This window comes from Orcinus orca, chromosome 6 (genome assembly GCF_937001465.1).
Source record: "Orcinus orca chromosome 6, mOrcOrc1.1, whole genome shotgun sequence".
In the NCBI taxonomy this organism is placed as follows: domain Eukaryota; kingdom Metazoa; phylum Chordata; class Mammalia; order Artiodactyla; family Delphinidae; genus Orcinus; species Orcinus orca.
Genome location: NC_064564.1, coordinates 92,771,753 through 92,797,389, shown reverse-complemented (window position 1 = coordinate 92,797,389; position 25,637 = coordinate 92,771,753). Strand labels below are relative to the sequence as shown.

Genomic DNA, 25,637 nt, shown 5'->3' with positions numbered 1-25,637 from the left:
GTGTCTGTTGAGTGAACACATGGGTGAGTGATTGAATGCTGGTGATTGGATTGACTTGAGTTCAGTATATGAGCATTTAGGCCCTCTTTGTGTTCCATCATCCTTCACTGTAAACGAGTTTGTAACTTACAAGTCTGTGGGGCGGATCAAATAACCAATTGATGAGGGGATACATGCATGTTTGCAGTTGTTATTGATTGGTCCTGTGCTCTGAGGCAATAGGAGGGGCCAGGCCCTCTTGGGTGATCCTACCTTCGACGTCCCTTTGCAGAGACATGCCCTGCTCGGTGGGGGAGGAGGAGTGGAGCACCACCCCCGTGCCCCAGACCATCACGGAGCTCTTCCGAAACGGGAACTGGACGATGGAGAACCCCTCCCCCGCCTGCCAGTGTAGCAGCGACAGAATCAAGAAGATGCTGCCCGTGTGTCCCCTGGGGGCTGGGGGGCTGCCTCCTCCACAGGTGAGTCACTTTCAGGGTGTGACCGTTCAGGTGGGGTGCAGGGTGGGCTTGGGGAGAAGGAATGGGTGACCTGCCGTGTCAGGAGGGTCTCTTTCAGTCATGATTCTTGTCATAGGGAAAAGCATGTGAGTTTTGAGAGGAGGGGCCTTGGAGCACATTGTTCCTGTATCTGAGGGAGCTTAGCCTGCTTCTCTCTTTTGAAGTCAGCCTAGTTTCCTTACTGGTTCGAGGTCCAACCAGAATACGACACTCTGGATCAATGAGCTGTGGAAGGCACACTGTGGACTCTCCCCCAGTGGTGGTGTCACGGGACAGACTGTGACAAGCCCAGCTTCATCTCTGCCTCTGCCACAGATGAGCTGGTGACCTTGGACAGGTCACGCTGAGTCCCTGGGCCTGTTTCCTCACCGCTGAATTAGGGAGGCTCGCCCATAAAACTTCTGTGGGTCTTACAACTCTGACATTCTCTGAAACTCTGGTGTGGGAAACAGTTGTGAGCCATTTTTTCTGAGAATGATTTCAGGAAGAGGCTTGCTTTTGATGTCTCTCTGCTGCCTTATCAGCATCCAGGTTGCAGGGTGAGGAGAAGGAATTTCAAATGGTGTTGAAAACTTAAAGCAGTCCTTCCTGATTGCGTTTCTTTAAAATAAGAGCTCATCTCTTCATCAGTATAACTCCAATGAACAAAAGAATTTGCTAGGCAGAGTCAATGGTGCTGCTCCCTGAAAACCTTTTGTAACCATAAAGAATGATACTTCACGGTCTAACGCTTAGTTGTTCAGAATAATTTTCTGGGGCTCTCCTTGGCTTGCCATTATGGCCCTGCTGAGAGCAGAATGGATCAGCCCTTGGTGGCTGGCTGATGGCAGAGCCTGGGCCCTGTGGGCAGAGTCTGGTCACACTGTGGTACATGTTTGAGGGACATGTGTCATTGTTGTCCTTGATTTGTTTTCTATTCCAATTCTGGTCCATAAAGACACATGCACTTGGTTTTTCTGTGATAACAGAGAAAACAGAACACTGCGGACATCCTTCAGAACCTGACGGGAAGAAACATTTCGGATTATCTGGTGAAGACATATGTGCAGATCATAGCCAAAAGGTCATTATTTACTCAACTTGGCGCCTGCTTAATCATTACTGCTCAGAGGAAGGAAAAGCCAAAAAAAATAGTAGATTGAGTAGTGGGGGGAACATCACATTTTGACCTGATGTTGTCTTTTGGAAGTTTAGGATATTCTTTCAAACTAGGAAAGATGATGGGAAGTATTATGAACATTCAGCTTCAAGACTGAGGTTGCATGGTTCCAGGATGAAAATAAATCTGGATTCAAATTCTAACTGCTGCTTATTAGCGTTTTTGACCACGGGCAGCCAGTTATCCTATTAAAGCCTTAGGTTGTATAAAATGTGATAATAATGTTGCTCTTATTAGTTTGTCATGAGGATTACGTGAAACGATACATGTGAAGTACCTCTCATGGATGGAATGAATGATAATACACGCATTATAAAGAGAGCCCTGGCCCAACTTAACGGCCTGTCTTGGCTGTAGAGCCTTGCAAGAGCCATATAGCTTCCTGGGGCCTGGGATGGGAATCGTCCCTTTGTCCAGCATATCCGTGCCACAAATGCTGCCTGCACACGCCCTCTTGGTTATCAGATTGACTGTCACTGTATTACAGTACTTGTGTTCATGTAACCCTTATTTTACATAATAGTGGCCCTGTTGACCTTCAAAGAAATTAACAGGAGACATAGGAAAAAACATAGTATATGTAGGGGTTGGTATTATCCATGGTTTCAGGCATCCGCTGGGGGTCTTGGAATGTATCCCCTCCAGATAAATGGGGACTGCTGTATTTAGTTGATGCTCAGAAAATGTTTGTTCTAGCTCCCTTCCTATCAGCTTGGTTAGTTGGGCCCCTAAGTTAGGAGTTCTAGTGACTTTTAATGACAAGGGTATGCTTGAATGACAGTTACTGTGAGTTTTCAAGAAAGAGGCATAACCTCTCCATATGTCATCCATAATTGACCTATTATTTTGAATTTTAAAAAGTTTCTAGTTTGATCACCTCTGTTGATTTTTGAGTTGTTTTTAATATAAGGCGTGACCTTCATATAAATCATAAGGTTTTAATATGGGGAGAAGAAAAGACATGCTGATTAGGACTTCTTTCCATTGACAAGACCCTACAGCAGCAGCCCGATTGTAGGGTTATTTCTGTCCCTTTGTTGTATCCTCAAGTAGGTATTTACTACTTTCGCATCATCAGGAATAGGGTCAATGTTTCTTTGGACTGATTTCTGGTTTCTTTGTCTTTGGCCTTCTGCAGCTTAAAGAACAAGATTTGGGTGAATGAGTTTAGGTAAGTTGACCTCGCTGTGCCTTCTTTTCATTTTCTTTGACTCCTAAAGTTCAGGAGGATGAATTTGATGCAGTTTTCTTGGATCCCGGGAAGATGTTAGTTTAGGGATTGTTTTTCCGTTAGCATTTCTGCTCAGTGCCCAGCTGCCACTTCAGAGGCCTTTGGAATATTTGGCACACTGATGTCCTTGAGGAGATTTTAGAAGTTCCTTGTGGGTCTCTAGGGACTTGACAGGAAGCACGATGTTTTGAGGGAAAACCTATGCTAGTTAAACTTACCAAATCAAATTCCTAGGAGTCCTAGTGACTCAAGGACAATTTTTCAGGTCATTGGCATAACCAAGGAGGTCTTAGATGAAATAAGAGGCATCAAAACCATCTATGTTCGTTGTATTTCAACTCATTTATCCCTCTGAGTTTTTTTTTTTTTTTTTTTTTTTTTTTGTGGTACGCGGGCCTCTCACTGTTGTAGCCTCTCCCGTTGCGGAGCACAGGCTCCAGACGCGCAGGCTCAGTGACCATGGCTCACGGGCTTAGCCGCTCCGCGGCATGTGGGATCTTCCCGGACCGGGGCACGAACCCGCGTCCCCTGCATCGGCAGGTGGACTCTCAACCACTGTGCCACCAGGGAATCCCCTTCTGAGTTTTTTTTTTAAATAACAATGTTTCTATTAGAAAATAAAACCAGAGTCCCATCAGCATAGCAAGAATCATTCTCTCCTCTGCTGCAGTCAGGCTGTCTCCGACCCACCCTCCACCTCCACCCCTGCCCATATCCCTCTAAGTTTTGAAGGAGCAGATGGGACTGGGGAAGAAAAGAAGGAAGGATCCTTGAAGTCCATCAGTTCTCATGAGAAATGAGATACCTTACATGGCTGCCTCAAAACTTGGCTTTGTCCCTGCCTCCCATCTTCCTTCTTTGCCTTTTCTCCAAGAGCCAGGACTTACTGAGTAACTGAGCAGGGCGGAATCAGGACCTTTCGTGGTTCTCCTGCTATGGAAGAGCCATGGCCTGTCTCTAAACCCTTTCAGGCCTCTCTGGTCAGTGTCTTCACTGCTCATCCTAACTTCCCATCTGCTTGCCTGGAGACCCAAGTTCAGGCCTGAGCCACCAGGGGTGGGAGGAGCATCTGTGAGATGAATGAGCATTCTTTCCTCAACATCTCAGATGTCTCACTCTATGTATAATCAGACCCAGGTCCCTCCCACTTGGGCAGGAGATAGAAGAGTTAAGAGATTACCAGAGTCCATTAGAGGAGGCCAAGGTGAAACTTTCTCTGAGTCTTACTTGGGTCCTACTTTGAACAGGCAGTTCATCTAAATGAAGCATTACATACTTCGGTGGCGTCTGCTGCCGAATGTTATTGGACCCCACACCGCCTGTGTTTTAATATCAGGCTGTTCTTTTAGGTACGGTGGATTTTCCCTGGGTGCCAGTAATTCTCAAACACTTCCTCCGAGTGAAGCAGTTAATGATGCCATCAAGCAAATGAAGAAACACTTGAAGGTGGCCAAGGTACAGTATCCATCCCAAGACATGTCAGAGAGAAAATGAGTTGCTAGTACATGGGAGTAGTTGGCAGGTAGATGATCACCTTTCAGCTTATTGTTTAAGACTTTCAAATACAAAGCCGTCACTGGGCATTTAGTGATCTTGGGCCAGCCAAGACTGAGCTACTCAGTATGTTATTTACTATCTGAAAGTGCAGATCAAAAACAAATGCAGAGATTTTAAATCTCTCAATAACTTAAGCATAGCCAGTGGATAAATAAACTGGGCATCAAACATACTTTTCTGAAACAATCTCTGGTTAAACAGGAAATGAATCATTTTCTTTAAGCTGGCAGCTAGTTTTAGCACCTAATAAGCATTCACTTCATTTATCTGTATCTCAAGTTCCCCATTACTAAGTTTGAATTGGCGGAGGTGGGGGGGTCAGGTGATATGGCCTCTAGGGTCACAGACGGCAGGGATTGTCTTAGAGTCTGAATCTCTGCCCTGAGGCACAGACCCCACGTCTGATGCATCTGCATATCGAGTGTAGTTCTGGGTCTTAGGAGGATGTCAGGGGAGCGCGGTGAAGAATCCTCAGCGAGACATCTACATCTTGGGACTTTGAGTCACAGCGTTTCCCTCTGGTTCCTTTAAGACCTGTGGCTCATGGCAACAGCGCTGCTTTAGAAATCTGGTCCCTTGTTTCTCAGGAGCCAGTTACTCAGTGGCTTCAAGGTTCATTTCAATGAACAACGCAGTGGCAGTGTTGCCCTTCCCAAGGTTGTCCCGTTGTGCACAGACCCCAGACCTCCTGTTGCCCTCCCCTGTGGACCATCCCACTGAGGCAGCTTTCTGTCATTCACAGGACAGTTCTGCAGATCGATTTCTCAGCAGCTTGGGAAGGTTCATGACAGGACTGGACACGAAAAATACCGTCAAGGTAAAGCCTTTGTTCCAATAGCTTTTTTTTTGGTTTTTTTTTTTGTCCGCTCATTGGTGCTTGAGGGATCTTAGTTACCCAACCAGGGATTGACCCCGGTCCCAGGGCAGTGATAGCACCGAGTCCTAACCACTGGACCAGGGAATTCCCTCCAATAGCTTTTTGATGAACAATAATCCCTATGTTCCCCCGAAGTACTTTCAGCTCATGATAACATTGATTTATGACAGAAATATCTCTGAATTATACAATATGATGATGAAGAGAACTTGCTTTGCCACCATTCACACCAGGGGAACCAGTATGAACCTGACCGAGTTACTTAACCTATTTAAGCCTCAGTTTCCTAATCTATAAAATGTGGGCAGTAATCGTGGCTACCTCAAAGCTATGGTGAGGGTTAAATGAGTCAAAGATAGCACAGTGCCTGGCCACACGGTCAGTGCTGAGCACACCCTGGCTGCTGTTACCTCTTTGCCATGTTCTCTGATCATGTTTTATCTCGTGGCATGACTGGAATTTCTGGAGTGCACATGCATGTTTTGTGTGTGTGCACCTACCTCCGGGAGCAGGGTTTGGGAGCAGTACCTTGCACCTGGTGTGTTTTATTTCAGGTGTGGTTCAACAACAAGGGCTGGCACGCCATCAGCTCTTTCTTGAATGTCATCAACAATGCTATTCTCCGGGCCAACCTGCAGAAGGGAGAGAACCCTAGCGAGTATGGGATTACTGCCTTCAATCACCCCCTGAACCTCACCAAGCAGCAGCTCTCGGAAGTGGCTCTGTAAGTACCCCTGTGTCTGAATCGGGAGAGGGAGAGGGTGTTTGGGGGAATCATGGAGCAGGGGAAGGAAGTACAAAGCTGGTTGTAGAGTAACAGCTGGGGAAACAGGTTCATTATGGTGTGTTTGGGTTGGTCCAGGCTCTGGACAGAAAATGATCAGTTTATGAATTGGCTGGGCAGGGATTAAATTGCAGAAGATACATGACTCTCATATATTAAAGACATTATTACATTTAGTGAATTCACATAAAGTAAGTTAAATTGTTAATATAATTCTAAAATATTTTAACTCACCCTTAACACAGTGTTTAATAAAAAAATCAGTTTCGTTTGTTTTGAAATCACTATTTTTAAACTTGGCAAAACATGCTTTTGTCGGCTTGTGTTTAATTCCTTGAGTGTGTGTGTGTGTGTGTGTGTGTGTGTGTGTGTGAGTGTGAAGTTAAAACCAGTATAATCTAGTTCAGAGTGTATAGCCTTTGAAATCATAGAGATCTGGGTTTGAATCTGGTTTCTAAACTTTCCAGATGTATGGTATTAAGTGAGGCAATTCATGTAAATTGCCAAGTCCGGCCTTCAACACATGGTTGATATTCAACACACGTTAGGTTCCTTTTCTGTATGTGGAGCATGGCACAGTTATTACTTCTGCTTCACTCATATAGAATATCAATATATGTCACCACGATCTTTATACCAAGCTTATATAACATTTATGCAGAGAAATAGTTGATATTATACCCCATTTAATGGACTTACAAGACTATTCTTATAATAAGGATCTGATGGAATTTTTGTACGTGTCAGGTTGATATGCCACGAGCTTTTGTTGTCAAACTTATTTACAGCCAGAAATTGTTGTTTGAATAGTTTCACACTAATATTTCTCCTTTATTAAGTTTTCAAGCTACACTACTCCCTTATGTGTGAAAATTTACAACTTGTTGCTCATAGAAGGTCAAGAATAGTGGAACAAAGTGAATGCCGTTAGGCCACTCTTAGACTTCCTTTAATAGTTTCATTTTGGCAGTAGACCCTTTTGACCTCAGTAGAATCAGTTTTGCATCTGAATTATCGAGTTTTGTTTTTTTTTTCTTGAAAATAATCATCTTTAACCCTGAATAAAATATATGTGGTGAAGAGATTTTTTTTCCCTGGGCTATGCTTCAAATATTTGTGTGTGTATGTGTCCCTGATTGAGTCCTCAGCTGCACTGTCTGTCTTTTTCAGGATGACCACATCAGTGGACGTCCTTGTGTCCATCTGTGTCATCTTTGCGATGTCCTTCGTCCCGGCTAGCTTTGTCGTGTTCCTGATCCAGGAGCGGGTCAGCAAAGCGAAGCACCTGCAGTTCATCAGTGGAGTGAAGCCTGTCATCTACTGGCTCTCCAATTTTGTCTGGGACATGGTAAGAATGCCGGTCTGCTGCTGCTATATAAACCTCCATCAGGGCTCTGGATTGGGTGGATGAAAGAGCTCCTGGCCATCAGCAGGAGATGTTCTAGCTAGTCCAAAATGTACAAAAGAGGAAAAGGCAGGCACAGTTGTACACTTTCATGTGACCAAACACAGCCTTAAGCCCAGGGCTGATCTCACGCCAGAGGAAATCTGTCCACATGGACTGCAGTTCATACCACCACCACCTCATTCCCTAAGTGACAACTTTTCAAAGAAACTGAGGTGGAAGACTTAGTCAGAACCCAAAGCCAGTGCCTCTAACTTGTCTGATAGAGCTTTAACCTCCAGAGTCAGGGTGTGCTTTGTCTTACTAGGAACTCAGTCTGTCATTTGAAAACTTTATATGTTTCACTGGAAGCTTATCCATCCATTGCAAATCTGTTTTCATGCCAGCTGTAATATAGTGCTTCTGTTTGGACCAGTATGGAGGACTTCAAAGAATTCTGAAGTTCTAATTTTTATAAAGTAGAGTTGAAATGTATCTCCCTGTGAGGTCCATTAATTTGTAGGCCACACAGATGAAACTTAATTCTTCTCCCACTGGACAGCCCCTCAGATATTTGAAGACACCTGTCATTTATCCTAAGCCTTCCCCAGATAAGATGATATATGAGAACATACTTTGTAATCTCTAAATCACTGTACAGATGTGAGTAATGATGATGATGTCTGTGTTGATTATAGCAAGCCTCTCAGACTTGTCATTGTTCTGACCTGATTGCCTCTCTGTGGCCATGCTCCATATTGTTAATGAGCCATTTGAAAAACAAAGCCCAGAATTAACATTATATTCAGGCTGTGGTCTGAATGTTTATGAGTCTAGAGGGAGTTGATCTTTATCCCATATCCCTCTTACTCAGCCCAAGGGTATTTCATCTTGGAAGCAGCACTGTCTTGTTGGCAACTTGGCAGTGAACTGTTTCACAGGTATTTTTTATGGGGTCTCTTTCACTGTATACTAATGCAATTGGCTTTTCTGAACCTTTATATTTATATATGAATCTAAAACTTGATATATATATATATATATCAAACTTTATATATAGCTTTGTATATAAATATAAAGGTTGTTAAAAACATATATAAAATTTTATATTAATCCCCGTTAAACTGAATTTTTTGTAGTGTCCATTTGTTTTGGTTTTATCTTGATCCAGTAATTGCTTTATTGAGTAAGCACGTACATACTGACTGCTCACTACGTGTCTGACTCTGCCAGGCATTGCAGATTCAGAGATGAAAAGATCAAGTCCCTGACTCAGGAATACCACTTATCTTCCTGTGTATTATCTGTCCCTCACTGCTTTAGAACCTCTGAAATTTGCTATAAGCATGTCTGCATCTAAGTTGTTTGAAAAGCACATTTGAGTAGGATGGGACTGAGATGGAGAGCCCTGTGGTCTGAAGCTACAAATACTTGTAACAGCTGACAAGCCCACTACCACCTCCCTGCCTCTGCTCTGCTCTGCCAGCTATGAATTCCCGTAACTGTCCTGTGGTCAAGTCTTTATTTCTGCATTTTAATGCTTGAGACACTGTCAGGACACACTTTAAAATTAGTCTCAGTGTGATGAAACAGTTCTGACATTCATGTTATGAGTGCTTACCTCATAAATAGATCACAAGTGAGCTTGAACTTGGGCAGACTATAATACAGCATTAATGATGAAACAGACACAGTCGTCTTCGGGAAGAATAACGACAGCTTACTTGCTACCTGTGAAATTGAAACTACTCTGACTGGGAACCCATCGTTCAGTAAGTTTACTGAGCGTGGCACCTTGGCTTATCTGTTGGAAAGACAGAAAGGACGTGCAGTTTATAGAATCAGCCGGGGGTAAAATGCTTGTCAACACGTATCGTCCAGTATTTTGATTAATAGTTCTTGTGGCTTCATTAATTCAAAGTTCTTCTTCAATATGTTTATCTGCCCTTTCTTGTCTGATGATGATGAAGACTTGAGACGTGTTGTATCTTTGACTTAGGGGTGACCTTGATTTCCTCGTTTCACTTTTAGTGCAACTATGTGGTCCCTGCCACGCTGGTTATCATCATCTTCATCTGCTTCCAGCAGAAGTCCTATGTGTCCTCCACCAACCTGCCTGTGCTAGCCCTTCTACTGTTGCTGTATGGGTAAGGCACCTCTGGATGGGGCATATGGTATCAGATGTCAGGGGGAAGGCAGGGGACACCCAGTGGACATGTGTTTTTGTTCCTCACCAGGTGGTCCATCACACCTCTCATGTACCCAGCCTCCTTCGTGTTCAAGATCCCCAGCACAGCCTACGTGGTCCTCACCAGCGTGAACCTCTTCATCGGCATCAATGGCAGCGTGGCCACTTTTGTGCTGGAGCTCTTCACCAACAATGTGAGTTCTGCAGAAAGAGATGCTGGGATGAGCATAGTGTTTAGTCATGATCTTATTCTGCCTGCCTGCAGTGTTGACACCATGGACCACTCTGTCCTTTTGCAGAGTCTGTCTGTCTTTCCTGGGTTTGCATACCATCTCTCGCTTACCCTTTTCCTTATATGTCTCTGATCACATTTTTCTGTTTCCTTTGACAAGTTCTTGTATACTCCTTTCTGTTTAAATGTTGCTTTCCCCAGTATTCAGTTCTCTGGCATCTTGTTTCCCACTTCAGATGCTCTCTCTGGGTGATGGCATTCATGCTGGAAGATTTCACCACCACCTCTCAGTGCCTCGTGTTGTTCTCTCTCACGTCCATGCGTACCTTTAGCCCCGACTCCCCTTTTGAACTCTATTCTCATGTTCTCTCTTGCCCAGTGGATGGCTCCGTTTAGATTAACTGAAGGACACCCCAGACTGGCCATGTCCTAAATCATCTTCCCCTCAGAACCCAGTATTTCTCTTGCCATTCCTGTCATGCTGGATGGCGTTACCATCCACTCAGTCACCCCAGCTGGGGCAATATTAGAGCCATTTTATATGCTTTGCTTTTGCTTATTTCCCACATTCAGTTGGGAAATAAGTTCAGTTCCTCCCATTACAGATCTCTTAAACAAGGTTCCTTGTCCATTCTTGTTGTCATTGCCTTCATCCAGACATCTTAACTTAGCCCACAAAGCCTTTCAGAGGTGTACAACCCTTCCTTGACAGTTCCCACCACACTCTTTCCCAAGACATGGTAAGCTTTGGCTGAGTGGTCCCTTCAACCCTCCATACTCCTGTAGGCCTGGTTCAAGATCCCCAGCACAGCCGACATGGTCTTTATTCGCGTGAACCTCTTCATGGGCGTCCATGGCAGTGTGACACTTTGGCGCTGGAGCTCTTCACCAACAATGTGCGATACTACCCAATTCTGTGACTCCTCTGTCAGAGAATCGGGTAGTATCTCACTAACCCTTCATGACTGAGCTTGAATGTGAAGCTTTCCTTACCTACCTTACGGGAGGTGCTCTGTCTTCCCTGTGCTCCCAAAGCCCACACAGTTCATGCCTCCAGTACAGCACATCCGAGTATGTAGTAATTTCCTGTTTCCATGTTTCTTTTCCTCGGAGTGGAGACTAGACTGTTTCTTATTAATCTCTGCCTCTCCTGTGCCCTGCCACAGTGCATCCAGCACCTAGCAACTTACTCAGTTGTTGGGTATTTGGCCACTGCTGGATTGATGTATTCGAGAAGAATTTTTTAAACTCCAACAAAATCCTGAAACTGAAGTATTGACCCAGACATGAGCAATTTGCTTTCAAAATGCTAAGCAAATATCTTATGATGGATTAGCTTCTGATTAAATATAATCATGTTTCTAAACTTTGCTCATATTTCTCCCATACTCATAGCATTATTCCAGCTTTTCTAAAGAGCAGAATTTTATTACATTATATATCATCCTCTGTGGCTACTGCTGTTTATTGGTATCTGAATTCAAAGGTTCAGTTTGACCTCAGGGAATCAAATTTTTTTTTCACTTCCATATTTTAGACTTTGGTAGATTTTTAGCCTGAATCACGAAAGACAGTCTCTCTCTGTCTTATTTTTTTAGAAGCTGAATAACATCAATGATATCCTGAAGTCGGTGTTCTTGATCTTCCCACATTTTTGCCTGGGACGGGGGCTCATTGACATGGTGAAAAACCAGGCAATGGCTGATGCCTTGGAAAGGTTTGGTGAGTGACAGTAGTGGCTGTAGGATGTTTTAATAGAGATGGCAGTCTGCATGGGCCTTGGTACTTTGGCCTTTGTTTTGGAAAGAGGGTGGTGACTGGGCACAGGACTTCACTGATAGGGCTCATGTCGGTACAGCTGGTTGTGTCATGGGTCATGTGACACAACCATTTGTCTGAAAGATGAGACAGTAATTTTGGAGGTGAGGAGAATATTGGCTTAAGCTTGGACCCAGTGCCTGATACCACTGGTGGTGTTTGCCAGAGTCATTGGAAAAGTCAGACCACAGCTTTGAGAATTAGATACAGGCCAGAGAATCAGAAGGAAAGATGCAAACTTTGGCTCTATTGGGAAAATCATGGACCTGCAGATGGGGTCATATATTACCTTCTACACAGTCTATAAAAAGGTGATTTACTGCAGCTCTTTCTACATTTAGAGTCTTTAAATTTATTTCTCCTGTGGCCACATTACTGTTCTTTATTGACTGGCTCATATAGTTAGATGGGCCATGTTATTTGATGGGCATAGAAGAGGGACTTTTTTTAAACTTGGAGGTACAAGGAGATATATAAGGATTTTAAGGGATATTTACATAAAACCAGATGAGTTGAGTCACCAGGTTACATTATATGCTATTGAAAGGGGCATCTTTTAAACGTGCTTTCTAATCTTTCTTAGTGAAGCTTATAATTTGTTAAAATACTGACCCTAAAAATTACCCTGGATTGTTTGCCTTTTTACAAAGGATTTTTGGCATGTCTCATTAAAATGGAAACATTAGGGACTTCCCTGGTGGTGCAGTGGTTAAGAATCCAGCTGCCAGTGCAGGAGACACGGGTTCGATCCCTGGTCCAGGAAGATCCCACATGCTGTGGGGCAACTAAGCCTGGGCACCACAACTACTGAGCCTGCGTGCTGCAACTACTGAAGCCCACGCGCCTAGAGTACGTGCTCCGCAACGAGAAGCCACTGCAATGAGAAGCCCGTGCACTGCAACAAAGAGTAGCCCCTGCTCGCCACAACTAGAGATAGCCTGTGCATAACAATGAAGACCCAACGCAGCCAAAAAAATAAAAATAATAATAATAAGTAAATAAATAAATCTTAAGAAAATGGAAACATTAGATTTCTTAGATGAAGTTACAGTTCAAATACATGTTATCTCTGACATTCTGATTGATACTGTTTCACAGTATGTTTCCCCAAAACCTTACCCTAAATCAGATTTGGAAAGTGGTGACTCCCTTATTTTTTCCTCCTGTCCACGGGCCATAAACATTGGTATTTCTAGGAATGTAGGCCTGAATTTGAGGAAGGGCCATGGTCTCTGGTGCCTCCATTCTGACTGGATCTCTGCATTGTGTCTACCAGGGGAGAATCGCTTTGTCTCGCCGCTGTCTTGGGACTTGGTGGGACGAAACCTCTTCGCCATGGCCGTGGAAGGGGTGGTGTTCTTCCTCATCACTGTGTTGATCCAGTACCGATTCTTCATCAGGCCCAGGTGAGCTTTCTCTCAGAACTCACAGAGCGCCTGGTTGATGGTCACGGAGGAGGAACACAAGGAAATACTCGCCGGTGGTGGTTGGATTGACTTGAACTCAAAGCAGATAATCAAACTGATTTTCCTAATGTGGGCATCTCCCGGCCCCCAACACTGCTGACAACTCTGGAGTATGGATTTTACAGGACTGCTTTAGAAACTGGGTCTTTGACTTAGAAAATAACTTGAAAAGTTGATTTGGTTTTGTTTCTTAATTTTTTCCCCCTAAGACCTGTAAAGGCAAAGCTTCTTCCTCTGAATGATGAGGATGAAGATGTGAGGAGGGAGAGACAGAGAATTCTTGATGGTGGAGGACAGAATGACATTTTGGAAGTCAAGGAGCTGACTAAGGTGAGGCAATGAGGACAGGCTATAACAACTTGTCTTCAATTTTTTCAGCTTTATATGTTGGAAACTAGCATTTTGCTGACTCAATAAAAAGAGCATGCTTCCTAAAATGTGCATCTATACCAAGTTTCTGTCAATTTAATTTTATTTAAAATACACCATGGGGACTTCTTAATTAAAGAAATCCTACTAAAAATAATTATACTGTGAATTCTCATTCTTGAGTATATTTGTTTTTCACACATTTATGCATTAGTTATTAAAACATCTAATATTGTGTATCGAGGCAAAGCTGAAGTTGATAGAATAATGATTGATTTTGAGTTTCATGGTCCAAAAAGCTGGTAAATCTCCATTGCTGGGCTTCCCTGGTGGCGCAGTGGTTGAGAGTCCACCTGCCGATGCAGGGGACATGGGTTCGAGCCCCAGTCCGGGAAGATCCCACATGCCACAGAGCCGCTGGGCCCGTGAGCCATGACCGCTGGGCCTGCACGTCCAGAGCCTGTGCTCTGCAACGGGAGAGGCCACAACAGTGAGAGGCCCACGTAACGCAAAAAAAAAAAAAAAAATCTCCATTGTTTAAGAAGAGGGTCTGTTTCAGCCCTTTCTAGGTGCCAGAATCCCAACAAATTCACTTTTTTGTAATCTGTTCAATATTTGCAATGTTTTGATAACAAATTATTACCCTGTAAAATTTAGTTTTTAAAATATCTACAGTGTCTTTACATATTAAATGAAAATTATATAAATATTAATGACCAATATATTTTGTAAAAGTCTGACGTTAGATTAAAAAATAAAAAGAAATTCACTTGTATTTTGAGCTTCAGGGTCATTCAGAAGCCAGTTGCCACAGAGACAGACCAAGGCTTTAGCACATCACATGTGTGACTTAGTCTTATCAACGAGTCTTATTTTGTGGTGTGTTTAGGTCATAATTCCCTCTTCCACAGTTGCCTGGGACAGCTGTGAGTCACTGCAGCTCATGAATTTTTGCATTTTGTTTGTTGCAGGTATATAGAAGGAAGAGGAAACCTGCTGTCGACAGGATTTGCATTGGCATTCCTCCTGGTGAGGTAAAGACACTTTGTCTACCTTGTGTTTGCCCCTATTAATTCAGACTGTCTCTACTGCAATCAAACAATAATGTCTGTAAGGGGTTAAAAGTGGTTTTAAAAGGCTTCTCCATTTATGTCTGTGTGGAGCAATCCATCATTGAAAGGATGGGGGCCCCATATATAAGCAATTTTGGATAATCTCAGACAATGTAAGAAAAGTATGCAATCCAAAATGTGATTTTGTGATCCATTCCAGGTGATAATGAAATTCAAATAGATTTTAAAAGATAGATTTTCTCCTTTCTCGTTTATGTGTATATTCTTGTATGCCCTTTAGCCAGATTAGATGGTGAAATTTGACTTGTTGGCTTTCATTACTGTTTTTCACACATTAACTTTGGTCTTAACCTGACGACTCAAATGATATTTACAAATACACCCACACTTTCATTATAAAACATATGTTTAAATATCTATATGATTTCTTAAAACCAAGAAAATAGTTGACTCTTCATTAAGAATGATGTTTTAGGATCATGTTACATGAAAATGAAGCGGAGGTGACTATTTTATAAGGGTCATTTATATTCAGATTTTTAGTAGTTTACTTATACAACTTACCCAATCTTTTTCAGTGCTTTGGACTTCTAGGTGTCAATGGGGCTGGGAAATCATCAACTTTCAAGATGTTAACAGGAGATACCAGTGTTACCAGAGGAGATGCTTTTCTTAACAAAAACAGGTGAGAAAAGAAGTCTGTGTTTCGCCACAGACTTTTTTTAAACTTTATTTAAATGAATATGTTGTTATTTTTCTGATTATAACAGTACTCTGTAGTTTCTAAAAATGTTGAAATATAGTAAAACTGTAAAGAAGAAATTAAAAGTCATCCATAATCCCAGTACCTGGAGATAACTACTATTTACATTTCATTTTAGTCTCACTCTTTTTTTATAACAGCTTTATTCAGGTATGATTTACATGCCGTACAATTTACTTGTTTTAAGAGTACAACAAATGACTTTTAGGCAATTTACAGAATTGTGCAACCATTATCACAATACAATTTTAGAACATTCCCATCACCCCAAATCTCTCTACTTTATATACACATAAAAATATATTATAAAATTGACATCATACTACATCTAGATTTTTAAATTAGTTCTTTTGTTGTTAATGACTGTATTATTGTATATAATACAATATATACTGGTTACGTATTCTAAGATGTAGAAATTTTGCTGCATAAAATGCATCTATGTACATGTACCTATAGTTTATTTCACCAATTCCTTATTGTTAGACATTGGTTTCTGTTTTTCATTAAATGTGTCCTTGTATTCATCTTGATTGTTTCCTCAGGGAAAATTCCTACAAGATAAAAGGTTATCTATATACTTGCTAAGTTGCCCTCGCTAAAGGGTGTGCCAACTGTTGGTGTCACCGTGGGCTATTATCCGAGAGTGCACAGATCACTAAGCAGTCTGATCGTAAGGGGTGCAGTACCCTTTAGAGTCCTGTTGGGCAATGCTACACTCGAGCACTCGAAATATGTGGGACTTCTCTGGGCTTTTTATATTGGAGAGACGGTACAAGGCAGTGGCTTTCAAACTCTTTGATCATGACCCACAATACCAAAATCAATACATTTTACCTCTCAACCGAGTAAATACACAAAAACACATAAACAGGCGTATAGCTTAAATAAAAGTTTTGTAAAACATTACCTACTCTTCCTGCTTGCAGTGCACTTTGATATTTCTTATTCTACTATCTACCACACCATTTAAAAAATACTGGCTGTGACCCGCTAAATATATTTCACAACGTACTAATGGGTGGTGACTCACAATCTGGACAAGGGGCTGTTAGCCAATAAAATTGAAAAGAGCAAGGAACTTAATGTACTCATGGCTCTCCTCTGCATCTTACACGTTTTTTCAGTAGCAGTGTAAAGGAGGTTTAAGAGAACAGAATTTCTAGAATAGTTGGCCTAAGGCTACACACCAGCTTTCCCCGTCTTGTTCCTAGTACCAGGCTCCCGGGGCACACAGCAATGGCAGCAATAACTGGCCCAAACTAAGGTTCGTCACAGTGCCTGGTTCTGAGAGCTGGTGTGGGCAGTGTAGCTGTGAGGTCCAGGCACAGGGTCTGTGAGCGCCTCAATCATAGTTCTGGAAAAGGCTGGATCTGGGAGTACTAATTTATATGCAGAGAGGAATGAATACTGCTGATGGGCCAAACTCGTTGTTGTCCAGAGGTGGCTAAAGTGCAGCTATCAGCCTGGATGTGACAGAGCTTTCTCCTACATTAGGGATCCTTAACCCGAGAATGGCTTCATAGGGCCTAAAAACTGCCCCCACCGATATATGTCAAATTGTGTCTGTAGGTATATTTTTTGTTGTCATCAGATTCTCAGAGGGTCTGTGATCAGAAAAAACCTTCAAGACCAGGAGGATTCCTGGGTTGCGTATTTAGTGGGACCAGGGGGTCTGGATCATGTTATGTGCGAGTCAATGTATGGGCAGCAAAAAGCAGAGGAAGTCACAGTGAGTTGCTGAGCCTCCTCTGACGTGAACGGAGCAACAGAGCACATGGTGCATATGACTGGGCCACAGAATCAAGTCAGGGATGGACACTTAGTGTTAAAGTCCCGGGATAGTGTGACTCAGGCTATTGATAAAGATGGTGCCACAGCTGGGATGGACTTGGGAATTCTGAAATGGGACTGAGCCTGCAGATTGAGGTGCTGGGGGAGCCAGGTGCAAGGACTGGGCAGGGTATAGGCCAGAACCCTGACTTCCAGGAGGGGCTGGCATCCTGGGAGCAGAAAGGCTGTTCCTTCACGCTATAGCAGGTATGCTCACTGGTGTGTTGGTCATGCGCAAGCACTCTTTATAGGAATATTAGGCAAGATGGTCTGATCAGAGTATCTAAATGCTTAAAAACCTGACCAGTTTTGTTTTTCTTTGCAGTATCTTATCGAACATCCACGAAGTACATCAGAACATGGGCTATTGCCCTCAGTTCGATGCCATCACAGAGCTGCTGACTGGAAGAGAGCACGTGGAGTTCTTTGCACTCTTGAGAGGCGTCCCGGAGAGAGAAGTCGGCAAGGTACCGTGGGCACCGGAAAGCCAGCCTGTCTCCCTTGGCGTCCTAACAGTGTACCTTACGTCTGTGACCTTCACACGTGACCATCGGCTTCAGGCTGTTCTTCCTTGTGGATGCAGCAATGTGAAGTGCTGGCTCTTCGCAGCTCCTTTCAGGGTGGGAGGCCGTGGTGGCGGTGGGACAGGGATAGTTGAACTGCCTCACGCCGGCGGACAGAGAGGGAGTGCTGCTCCCACCCACGCGAGTCCCTGCCCCCCTGCTGCTGGTTCCTCCACACTTGCCAGGTCGTGATTGTATAGACTCTGGTCCTACTCAGTGAAAGAGTTTTCATATGCAAGTGTAAGAAAGCGTGATAAAATTCCCAAACCCAACAAAGGTCAAGACGCTTTTTATCACCCTTAGGTTGGTGAGTGGGCAATTCGGAAACTGGGCCTCGTGAAGTATGGAGAAAAATATGCTGGGGACTATAGCGGAGGCAACAAGCGCAAGCTCTCGACGGCCATGGCTTTGATTGGCGGGCCTCCTGTGGTGTTTCTGGTGAGTGTGACTGTGAATGGGAAACTTTGTCCTGGCCTGAATGGAAGACACCTCTTTTCTAAAGTCCTCGGTGTCCAGGCCGTGCATGGCTGGCTTGGCAATGGCAAGTCCCCCTCCCCCGATGAGGAACAGCAGGGCAGCCTCAGAGAACCAGAGGGAAGCTCTGTCGCCCCTCTCCTTGACACACATTGGGGTGGCTCTGACATGCCCTCAGATGCTCCAAAGGAGGAGATACTCCAGAGACCTTGTTTCTCTAGCATGGAGAACCCCAACAGGTGCAGCTGAGGCTGGGTGTGTGATTTGACCTTTCTCTGGACCATACTATATGCCATCTATGTGTTCATCCCCTGAAGACTGAGAGTGTGGATACAGCTTCAGGATCCCCAAGGCAGCACCTGGGTCATAGTTCCTTACATACAGATAAATGGAAAACAGAAGGTCAGACTGACAGTGGCCCTTGACCCTTTTTCTTCTGTAGAGGAGAAGAGCACTGAAGTTATTACAGGAAGAAGCCTTGGGCTGAGGCTTTAAAGTTATCCAGACTATTTGGATTTGTTTCTCTAAAACTAGCAAGTACAGTATAACAGGCTAAGCCAGAGTGAACTAGAATTAAAAAAAAAGAAAAGAAAAGGAATTTTACCCAAACCTTAAACTGACTTCAGTATCAGACAAAAATAATTTTTAGTATATACTTGTCAGTCATGAAAAGATGGTTGAAACTAAAAGACTTTTCCCCTTCCCTTTCTGCTTATTTGGAGAAATTTCATTTCATAAAAAATTAGAGTTTTCTACTTCAGTGATGCATGTAAAAGTCAACTGGTTGCAAACAGTGTGAAATATTCTTGTATGTAAGGTCTGGTTCTTTGGTCCATCAGGAAATAAATAGAATGGTAAGTTAAAACTTAGGCTATTTCAGAGATGCTTCTGAATTTAAAACCAAGCCTATCTTTGATTTTTTTTTTTCCCAGCACATAATAGGGCTTATTTTATTCTAATTACAGGATGAACCGACCACAGGCATGGACCCCAAAGCCCGGCGATTCTTGTGGAATTGTGCCTTAAGTATCATCAAGGAAGGGAGATCAGTAGTGCTTACATCTCATAGGTCTGTAGTGAAGACTTAGCTTGGCTTTTTTGTTGCATAACTTTTAAGTTTTCCAAGTACTATATATGATCATTGTATAAAAAAATAGAAAACACAGAAAGGCAAATAGAAAAAAAAAAATTATGATCACCTGACATTGCATCACTAGGAGACAACTATTACTGTCATCAGGCCATATATCTTTGCAGAGTTTCCCTATGCAAATCTATACACAGTGTATACGTTTTTTACAAACAAAAATGCAAGCTTTAGCATATATACTAAGTTCTTTTTCCCTTAACAATACTGAGAACATTATTCCAAGTCAGTTAATTTAGATGTATCATCATTTCTCATAGCTATTAGTGAACAGTATTCCATTAGGATATACCCTAATTTATTTAACCATTCCTCTTTTGTGTAGACATTTGGATCATTTCCAACTTTTTTCACGATTATAAACGGCATGGCAGTGAACAGCGTTTTCCCTCCATCTTCATGTATTTGTAACAGGATGCAATTACACCCCAGGAAGCTGGGGATCTGTTTCTTTGAAATGCCAAATGACATGGTGATGTTCTGATGGTTATAGGAGCATCTCTCTAAAACTAAGCCTCATTCTGTTTTCCCACAGTATGGAAGAATGTGAAGCTCTTTGCACTAGGATGGCAATTATGGTCAATGGGCGGTTCAGGTGTCTTGGCAGTGTCCAACATCTGAAAAATAGGTAACAAAGATAGTTTCTTTGGGATCCCACATACTGAGAAATCATGTATTTATTCTTTTGTGAGTGTATACATGGTGGATCTAAAATAAAGGGAAATAAACTGAACAAGATGGTATAGTGGAAAGAATGAGGACTTTGAAGTCAAACAGAGCTGCGTGCAAATTCTGTCTTTACCTTTTATGGGTTGTATGCACTTCGGCAAGTTATTTAACCTCTCTGAGGGGCAGTGTTCTAGGAATATCTACTTTCTAGCTTTGTTATAGAGTTGTAATGGGAAGATTTATATGTGCCAGTAAGGTTAGAGCATAGGCTTCAGAGTCAAGCACAAGTTGGGTCCACACCATGGCCCTACCATTTCTGAGCTACGTACCATGAGCAAGTGACTAACACTCTCAGTTTCAATTTCTCTGTAACATCTGACAGACCTCACAGGTCTAGGTGAGGATTAAATGAAGTCATGTCTAAAGCCCTCGGCAAGGCAGCTCACATAGAATAGGTATTCAGTACGTGACCACTGGTTCCTGCTCGCTGAAACTTATTTCTGGGTCTGGCAGGGACCTCTCTCTTTCATGGCCCAAGTGGGGTTCTCAGAGTTAAATATTCTTTTGAGAAGTTTCCCGAGGGTCTTCCATTTGGACTTTCTTTTTCCTGCTTTCAGGTTTGGAGATGGTTATACCATAGTCGTACGAATAGCAGGGTCCAACCCTGACCTGAAGCCTGTCCAGGAGTTCTTTGAACTCGCCTTCCCGGGAAGCGTGCTGAAGGAGAAGCACCGGAACATGCTGCAGTACCAGCTTCCTTCTTCACTGTCTTCCCTGGCCAGGATTTTCAGCATCCTTTCCCAGAGCAAAAAGCGACTCCACATAGAAGACTACTCTGTCTCTCAGACAACACTTGACCAAGTAAGCTTAGAGTGTCAAAAACAGGTTTCCTTTTCAGGGTGAGGCTTCCTGCCGCTTCTCCACCCACTGCCCATTGTGGGCCCTATAGCACAGTATAGATGAGCTGCGCGTGAACTCCTGATCTACTACTGCTAGTTATGCTTTTCACCTAACCTCCCTGAATCTGCAAAGGGAGATGATACTACCAACTTCATAGGGTTCGTGTGAGAATAAATTGTCATAATAATCATAAAAACTGCAGTTTTTTATTGAGTATCTGCCATGGGCAGGTATTATGCCAGGTGCCTTATCCCATTTAAATTAGATAACATCAGGTACCAAATAGATCCTGGCACTTAGTAGGTGTTCAGTAAATGTTAGTTTTCAACCCTCTTCCCTTTAATCAGGCCTGTATGAGTCAAAGTAAATAGATGATTGAGCAGTTGGTGATTTGGGGGGCAATAATAGAAGGTGAGTTTTTTAGGTTAATGCTTTGTCAAGTATTCCCCTCTCCCTCCCACACAAAATTTTCTAGTTAATCTATTTATTCAATCTCGTATTCTCTAATTTTCACGTGGGGAAAAATGCAACTAGAATAAAGAGAGCAAGTTAGAGCTATTTATAAAGTCCACCTTTATTTTGACAGGTATTTGTAAACTTTGCCAAGGACCAAAGTGATGATGACCACTTAAAGGACCTGTCATTACACAAAAACCAGACAGTAGTGGATGTTGCACTTCTCACATCTTTTCTGCAGGACGAGAAAGTGAAAGAAAGTTATGTATGAAGAATCCTCTTCATACAGGGTGGCTAGAAGAAAGGAGGAACTAGACCTTCCTTTGCACTATGTGAAGTGTTCCAGAGGGAAGAGCTGGAAGATTTTGTGGGAAGAGGTAAACTGGATACTGTACTGATACTATTCAATGCAATGCAATTCAATGCAATGAAAACAAAATTCCATTACAAGGGCAGTGCCTTTGTAGCCTATGTCTCGTATGGCTCTCGAGTGAGAAAGACTTGAATTTAGTTTATTACCTTATACTTATGTGAAACTCTAGTATGGAACCCAGTGGACATATGGGTTTGACATACTTTTTTGTTCCTTTGTATTCTAACTGGGGTTGCAACAATAATTCATCAAGTAATCATGGCCAGTGATTGTTTATCAAAATCAAAAGGCATCCTCATTCATTAAGCCGTGCCAAGCCAGGAGACTGGTTTCCCGGTGACACAGCCAGTGCCGGCAATGAGTGCGCCGGAATTACTAATGCCAAGTTGCTCAGAAAGCCCGAAGCACCATGGTGTGTCATACACACTTTTGTGAAAGCTGCTCTACTCAGAGTCTGTTGACATCATCAAATATCAGGTGACAGAATGGTTCCATGTGTGGGGAAAGTCCTGCTTTGATTCCCTCTTTGATGAGCTGCTCTGATGGTGGTGACTTGCAAATTGCAACATGCAAATTGCATGGTAACATGCAAGAGTGAGACTTGGTTTCGTTGTTATCCTTGCTTGGAACCATGAGTCTCCGAGGCTGTCTTTCTGGGACTCTTTAAGTATACTTAGATCCTGGTTAAGAAGCAAAGAATCAGCAACCGCATTGTTGGGGCCGCAGGCTGTGGAAGCCAGGGCATGGGATGAAGAGGATGATGCGTTCAAACCAAGGGAGGCCTGTGTCCATTTGTCCTGATTGTCTGCTAACACGGTACAGTGCATCTCAAGATCTTGTTGCTTGATACAAGCATAGTATTATTTCTGGCTTTTTGGATTAATCTAGAATATGAAAAGATGGAGTTGTATTTTGAGAAAAATCTTTGTACTTTTAATGTTATTTGGAATTGTAAGTTCTGTCAGTGACTTCTGAAACCTTAGAATGGCCTCTTTGTAGAACCCTGTGGCACAGAGGAGTATGGCCACACTGCCGCGCTAGCTTTATTTTTTCATGTAAGTTTGCGAATGGATCATCTAATGCCTAGTGACTAGAAAACAGTGTGATGGCCAAGATCTCATGACAACATTGTATTTAAGTTTCTTTAAGATCGTTTAGAATACTTTTAGTATCAGTGCATTAATCAAGTATTTTTTGAGTGTATGTTATAACTGAGTATGGATGGATGCAGTGAGGAGATATTAAGTCTCAGTAGATTTCCTGTGCCATGTTTGTCAGCTAACTGGTTTACAAATACAAGTTTTGTTGTGGTTGTGGGAACCCACTGAAAGAATATTGGGCAGCCCACTTTTTGAAAATAGCAACAATGCAAAAGCCAAGAAAGTTTAAATGTCATAAGGATCACAAGACTATATAACGAATACTTTCACAGAGAAGACAGCTGGCTTCAAAGCTTGTTGAATAACATAAAACTGTGCTTATGGCATTTAGTACCTTCGAATAATTGACTTTGAAAATCTCAGATACCCCATTCTGACAATCTCAGATTTGTCATCTCTTCAATCACTAACCTATCATGAAAAAAACAAAAAAAACCAGAAAACAGCAAATGCCCCCACGTGAAGATTATCTCAGACTTTTCTAACCCAGTTTAATTTTTTTAGTCAGTAAATACTTGTTAAAAATAATATTGCACTAATGCTTAATGTCATCTGTCTTGAGGCAACAAAATTATGAGAGAAATACTATCTGGTAAAGTCATCTTTCAATATCATGACTAATGTCTTCTCCTTTAAAAAAATTTAGATATTAACTCTAAAGGTACAAGATTTCAGATCTATCCAAATCTGTATTTTTTCTTTTAAAATTTACTGTATGTTATCATGCAACTTGTTGCTTGGAAAAAGAAAATGACCTTTAGGGGACTTCCCTGGTCCAGTGGTTAAGACTTTACCTTCCAATGCAGGGGGTGCAGGTTCGATCCCTGGTTGGGGAGCCAAGATCCCACAGGCCTCACGGACAAAAAACCAAAACATAAAACAGAAGCAATATTGTAACAAATTCAATAAAGACTTAAAAATGGCCCACATCAAAAAATCTTAAAAAAAAAAAAAAAAGAAATGAATGCCGATATTTTCTAAAATGATAAGCAAGCAATGGAGGCATTTTTCCAATAACTATTGGCATGAGCTCATATTTTATGCTATCTTTAATGATATGAAATTTATAGAATAATTGTTTCTCCTTGTTCAATATTTTTCAAAATCAAGCTTCTGTTTTCCCATTTCACTAGAATCATGTTCTAATTCTGTATTATATTAAAACCATGAGTAGCTCCTTTATTTGATTACTTCAAGACCGTGTTTTAAAATATCAAAAGACACTGTGAACTACTTTTAAAAAAATGCAACATTTCAATATAGATTTAAAGGTTCTCTTAAGCTAGAAAAAGTCTACAGCTACCCATCTACTTCATTAATATTGTTACCTTTTAGACTATCCAAACAGCAGTCTTTTAAATTTTTCTGTGTAAGCCTAATTATAGTAGAAATTTTTACAACTCTCTGCTCAGTCAGGTAAAATTTCTATATAATCCCTGTGGAAATGTAACCATGTGAGTTTCAGAAATTTTCAAAAGTGTTTAAAGATTTCGGCTTTTGCTTCTTTTGGACACCTTAAACCTTATTAACTGTGAATATGAAAAATACAAAAGAAAACAATAACGAGCCCTCTATAGGTAAACGCCCAGCATAGGTCATTGTTAAAAACCAAATAACCAAACCTCAAACTACTGTATTTCAATATCTGTACTGAAGGCATATGCATTGTGACTATTAAATGTTGCACAGCATTCACTGTATACTAATCATTGACTAAAGGGATGTGTCTGTTTTCTTCTCGTGGTTGTATATATCAGGTAAAAATTTTTTCCAAAGAGCCATGTGTCATATTATCTTGAACCACTTTGACGCTGAGATATTAATTTCTACCCTTGTTACTATTTACTAGTAATAATATAGTGCTATAGTCATGTTGTTCTAATTCTCTTCAGAATTGTTGCATCCCTTTTTATAGAATGTTTAACCTTCCATAAGGTTTAAGTATTCTGTTCTCCTGTCTTATACCCTACGATGAAGCTATGTTTTTGTGCTTTTTCTTTATCATTGGCCCTTCATTCCAAGCACTTTATGCTGTCTGTAATGGGATCTATTTTTGCACTGGAATATCTGAGAATTGCAAAACTAGACAAAAGTTTCACAATAGATTTCTAAGTTAAATCATTTTCATTAAAAGAAAAAAAAGAAAAAAATTTTGTATTGTCAATAACTTTATATGAAGTATTAAAAAGGCATATTTCTATGTTGTAATAAGTCACGAAATAAACCTGTGACAGTTCTGTTGTGGTCTGTACTTATTTATTTTCGTGCATTCATAGCACCACCTACTGTTGGAGCTTATAAAGTCATTACAGAAGTAAGAAATGTCTGCTTATAGAAGGGAAGGCGCTTGGACCAAAAGTAGAAATTTAGAAAAAGCTAAATGTCCTGTTAATCACAAAAGAAAATCGAGGGGACTACTTGAAAATAAAGGGTGTTTCGCACTTTCATGGTTCAGTTTTGGTAGTAACTGATACTAAGTTTATGAGGTTTTAGATAAACTTATTTTGCTTAATGATGATGAAGCTGTAGAGATCTCTGCAAATACTCTGTAGCTAAGCCATTTAATAAAAACCTCATTACTTCATTTGGCACTGAGGAAGCTCAAAGGCAGCCTTCAGTGCTCTTTTGTTTATTCAACCAAAATACAAGGACACAGTATGG

General features: G+C 41.8%; 1 protein-coding gene across 4 annotated transcripts in view; it reads left to right on the top strand.

Annotated features, from left to right (window-relative positions):
• Positions 1-25,213, top strand: part of ABCA1 (ATP binding cassette subfamily A member 1) — a 182,272-nt gene extending 157,059 nt beyond the window's left edge. For all 4 annotated transcript variants that reach the window (XM_049710938.1, XM_033431218.2, XM_033431217.2 and 1 more), the window contains 20 exons: positions 272-461; positions 1,469-1,563; positions 2,798-2,830; positions 4,240-4,345; positions 5,190-5,264; positions 5,879-6,048; positions 7,279-7,456; positions 9,524-9,639; positions 9,730-9,874; positions 11,511-11,634; positions 13,007-13,136; positions 13,406-13,526; positions 14,537-14,599; positions 15,217-15,323; positions 17,560-17,701; positions 18,101-18,235; positions 19,237-19,340; positions 19,954-20,046; positions 20,705-20,948; positions 21,574-25,213. In XM_049710938.1, the coding sequence (XP_049566895.1) occupies positions 272-461; positions 1,469-1,563; positions 2,798-2,830; positions 4,240-4,345; positions 5,190-5,264; positions 5,879-6,048; positions 7,279-7,456; positions 9,524-9,639; positions 9,730-9,874; positions 11,511-11,634; positions 13,007-13,136; positions 13,406-13,526; positions 14,537-14,599; positions 15,217-15,323; positions 17,560-17,701; positions 18,101-18,235; positions 19,237-19,340; positions 19,954-20,046; positions 20,705-20,948; positions 21,574-21,714 (2,512 nt within the window). In that variant the 3' untranslated portion in view covers positions 21,715-25,213. The remainder of the gene's footprint in view (positions 1-271; positions 462-1,468; positions 1,564-2,797; positions 2,831-4,239; positions 4,346-5,189; positions 5,265-5,878; positions 6,049-7,278; positions 7,457-9,523; positions 9,640-9,729; positions 9,875-11,510; positions 11,635-13,006; positions 13,137-13,405; positions 13,527-14,536; positions 14,600-15,216; positions 15,324-17,559; positions 17,702-18,100; positions 18,236-19,236; positions 19,341-19,953; positions 20,047-20,704; positions 20,949-21,573) is intronic.
• The last annotated feature ends 424 nt before the right edge of the window (positions 25,214-25,637 follow it).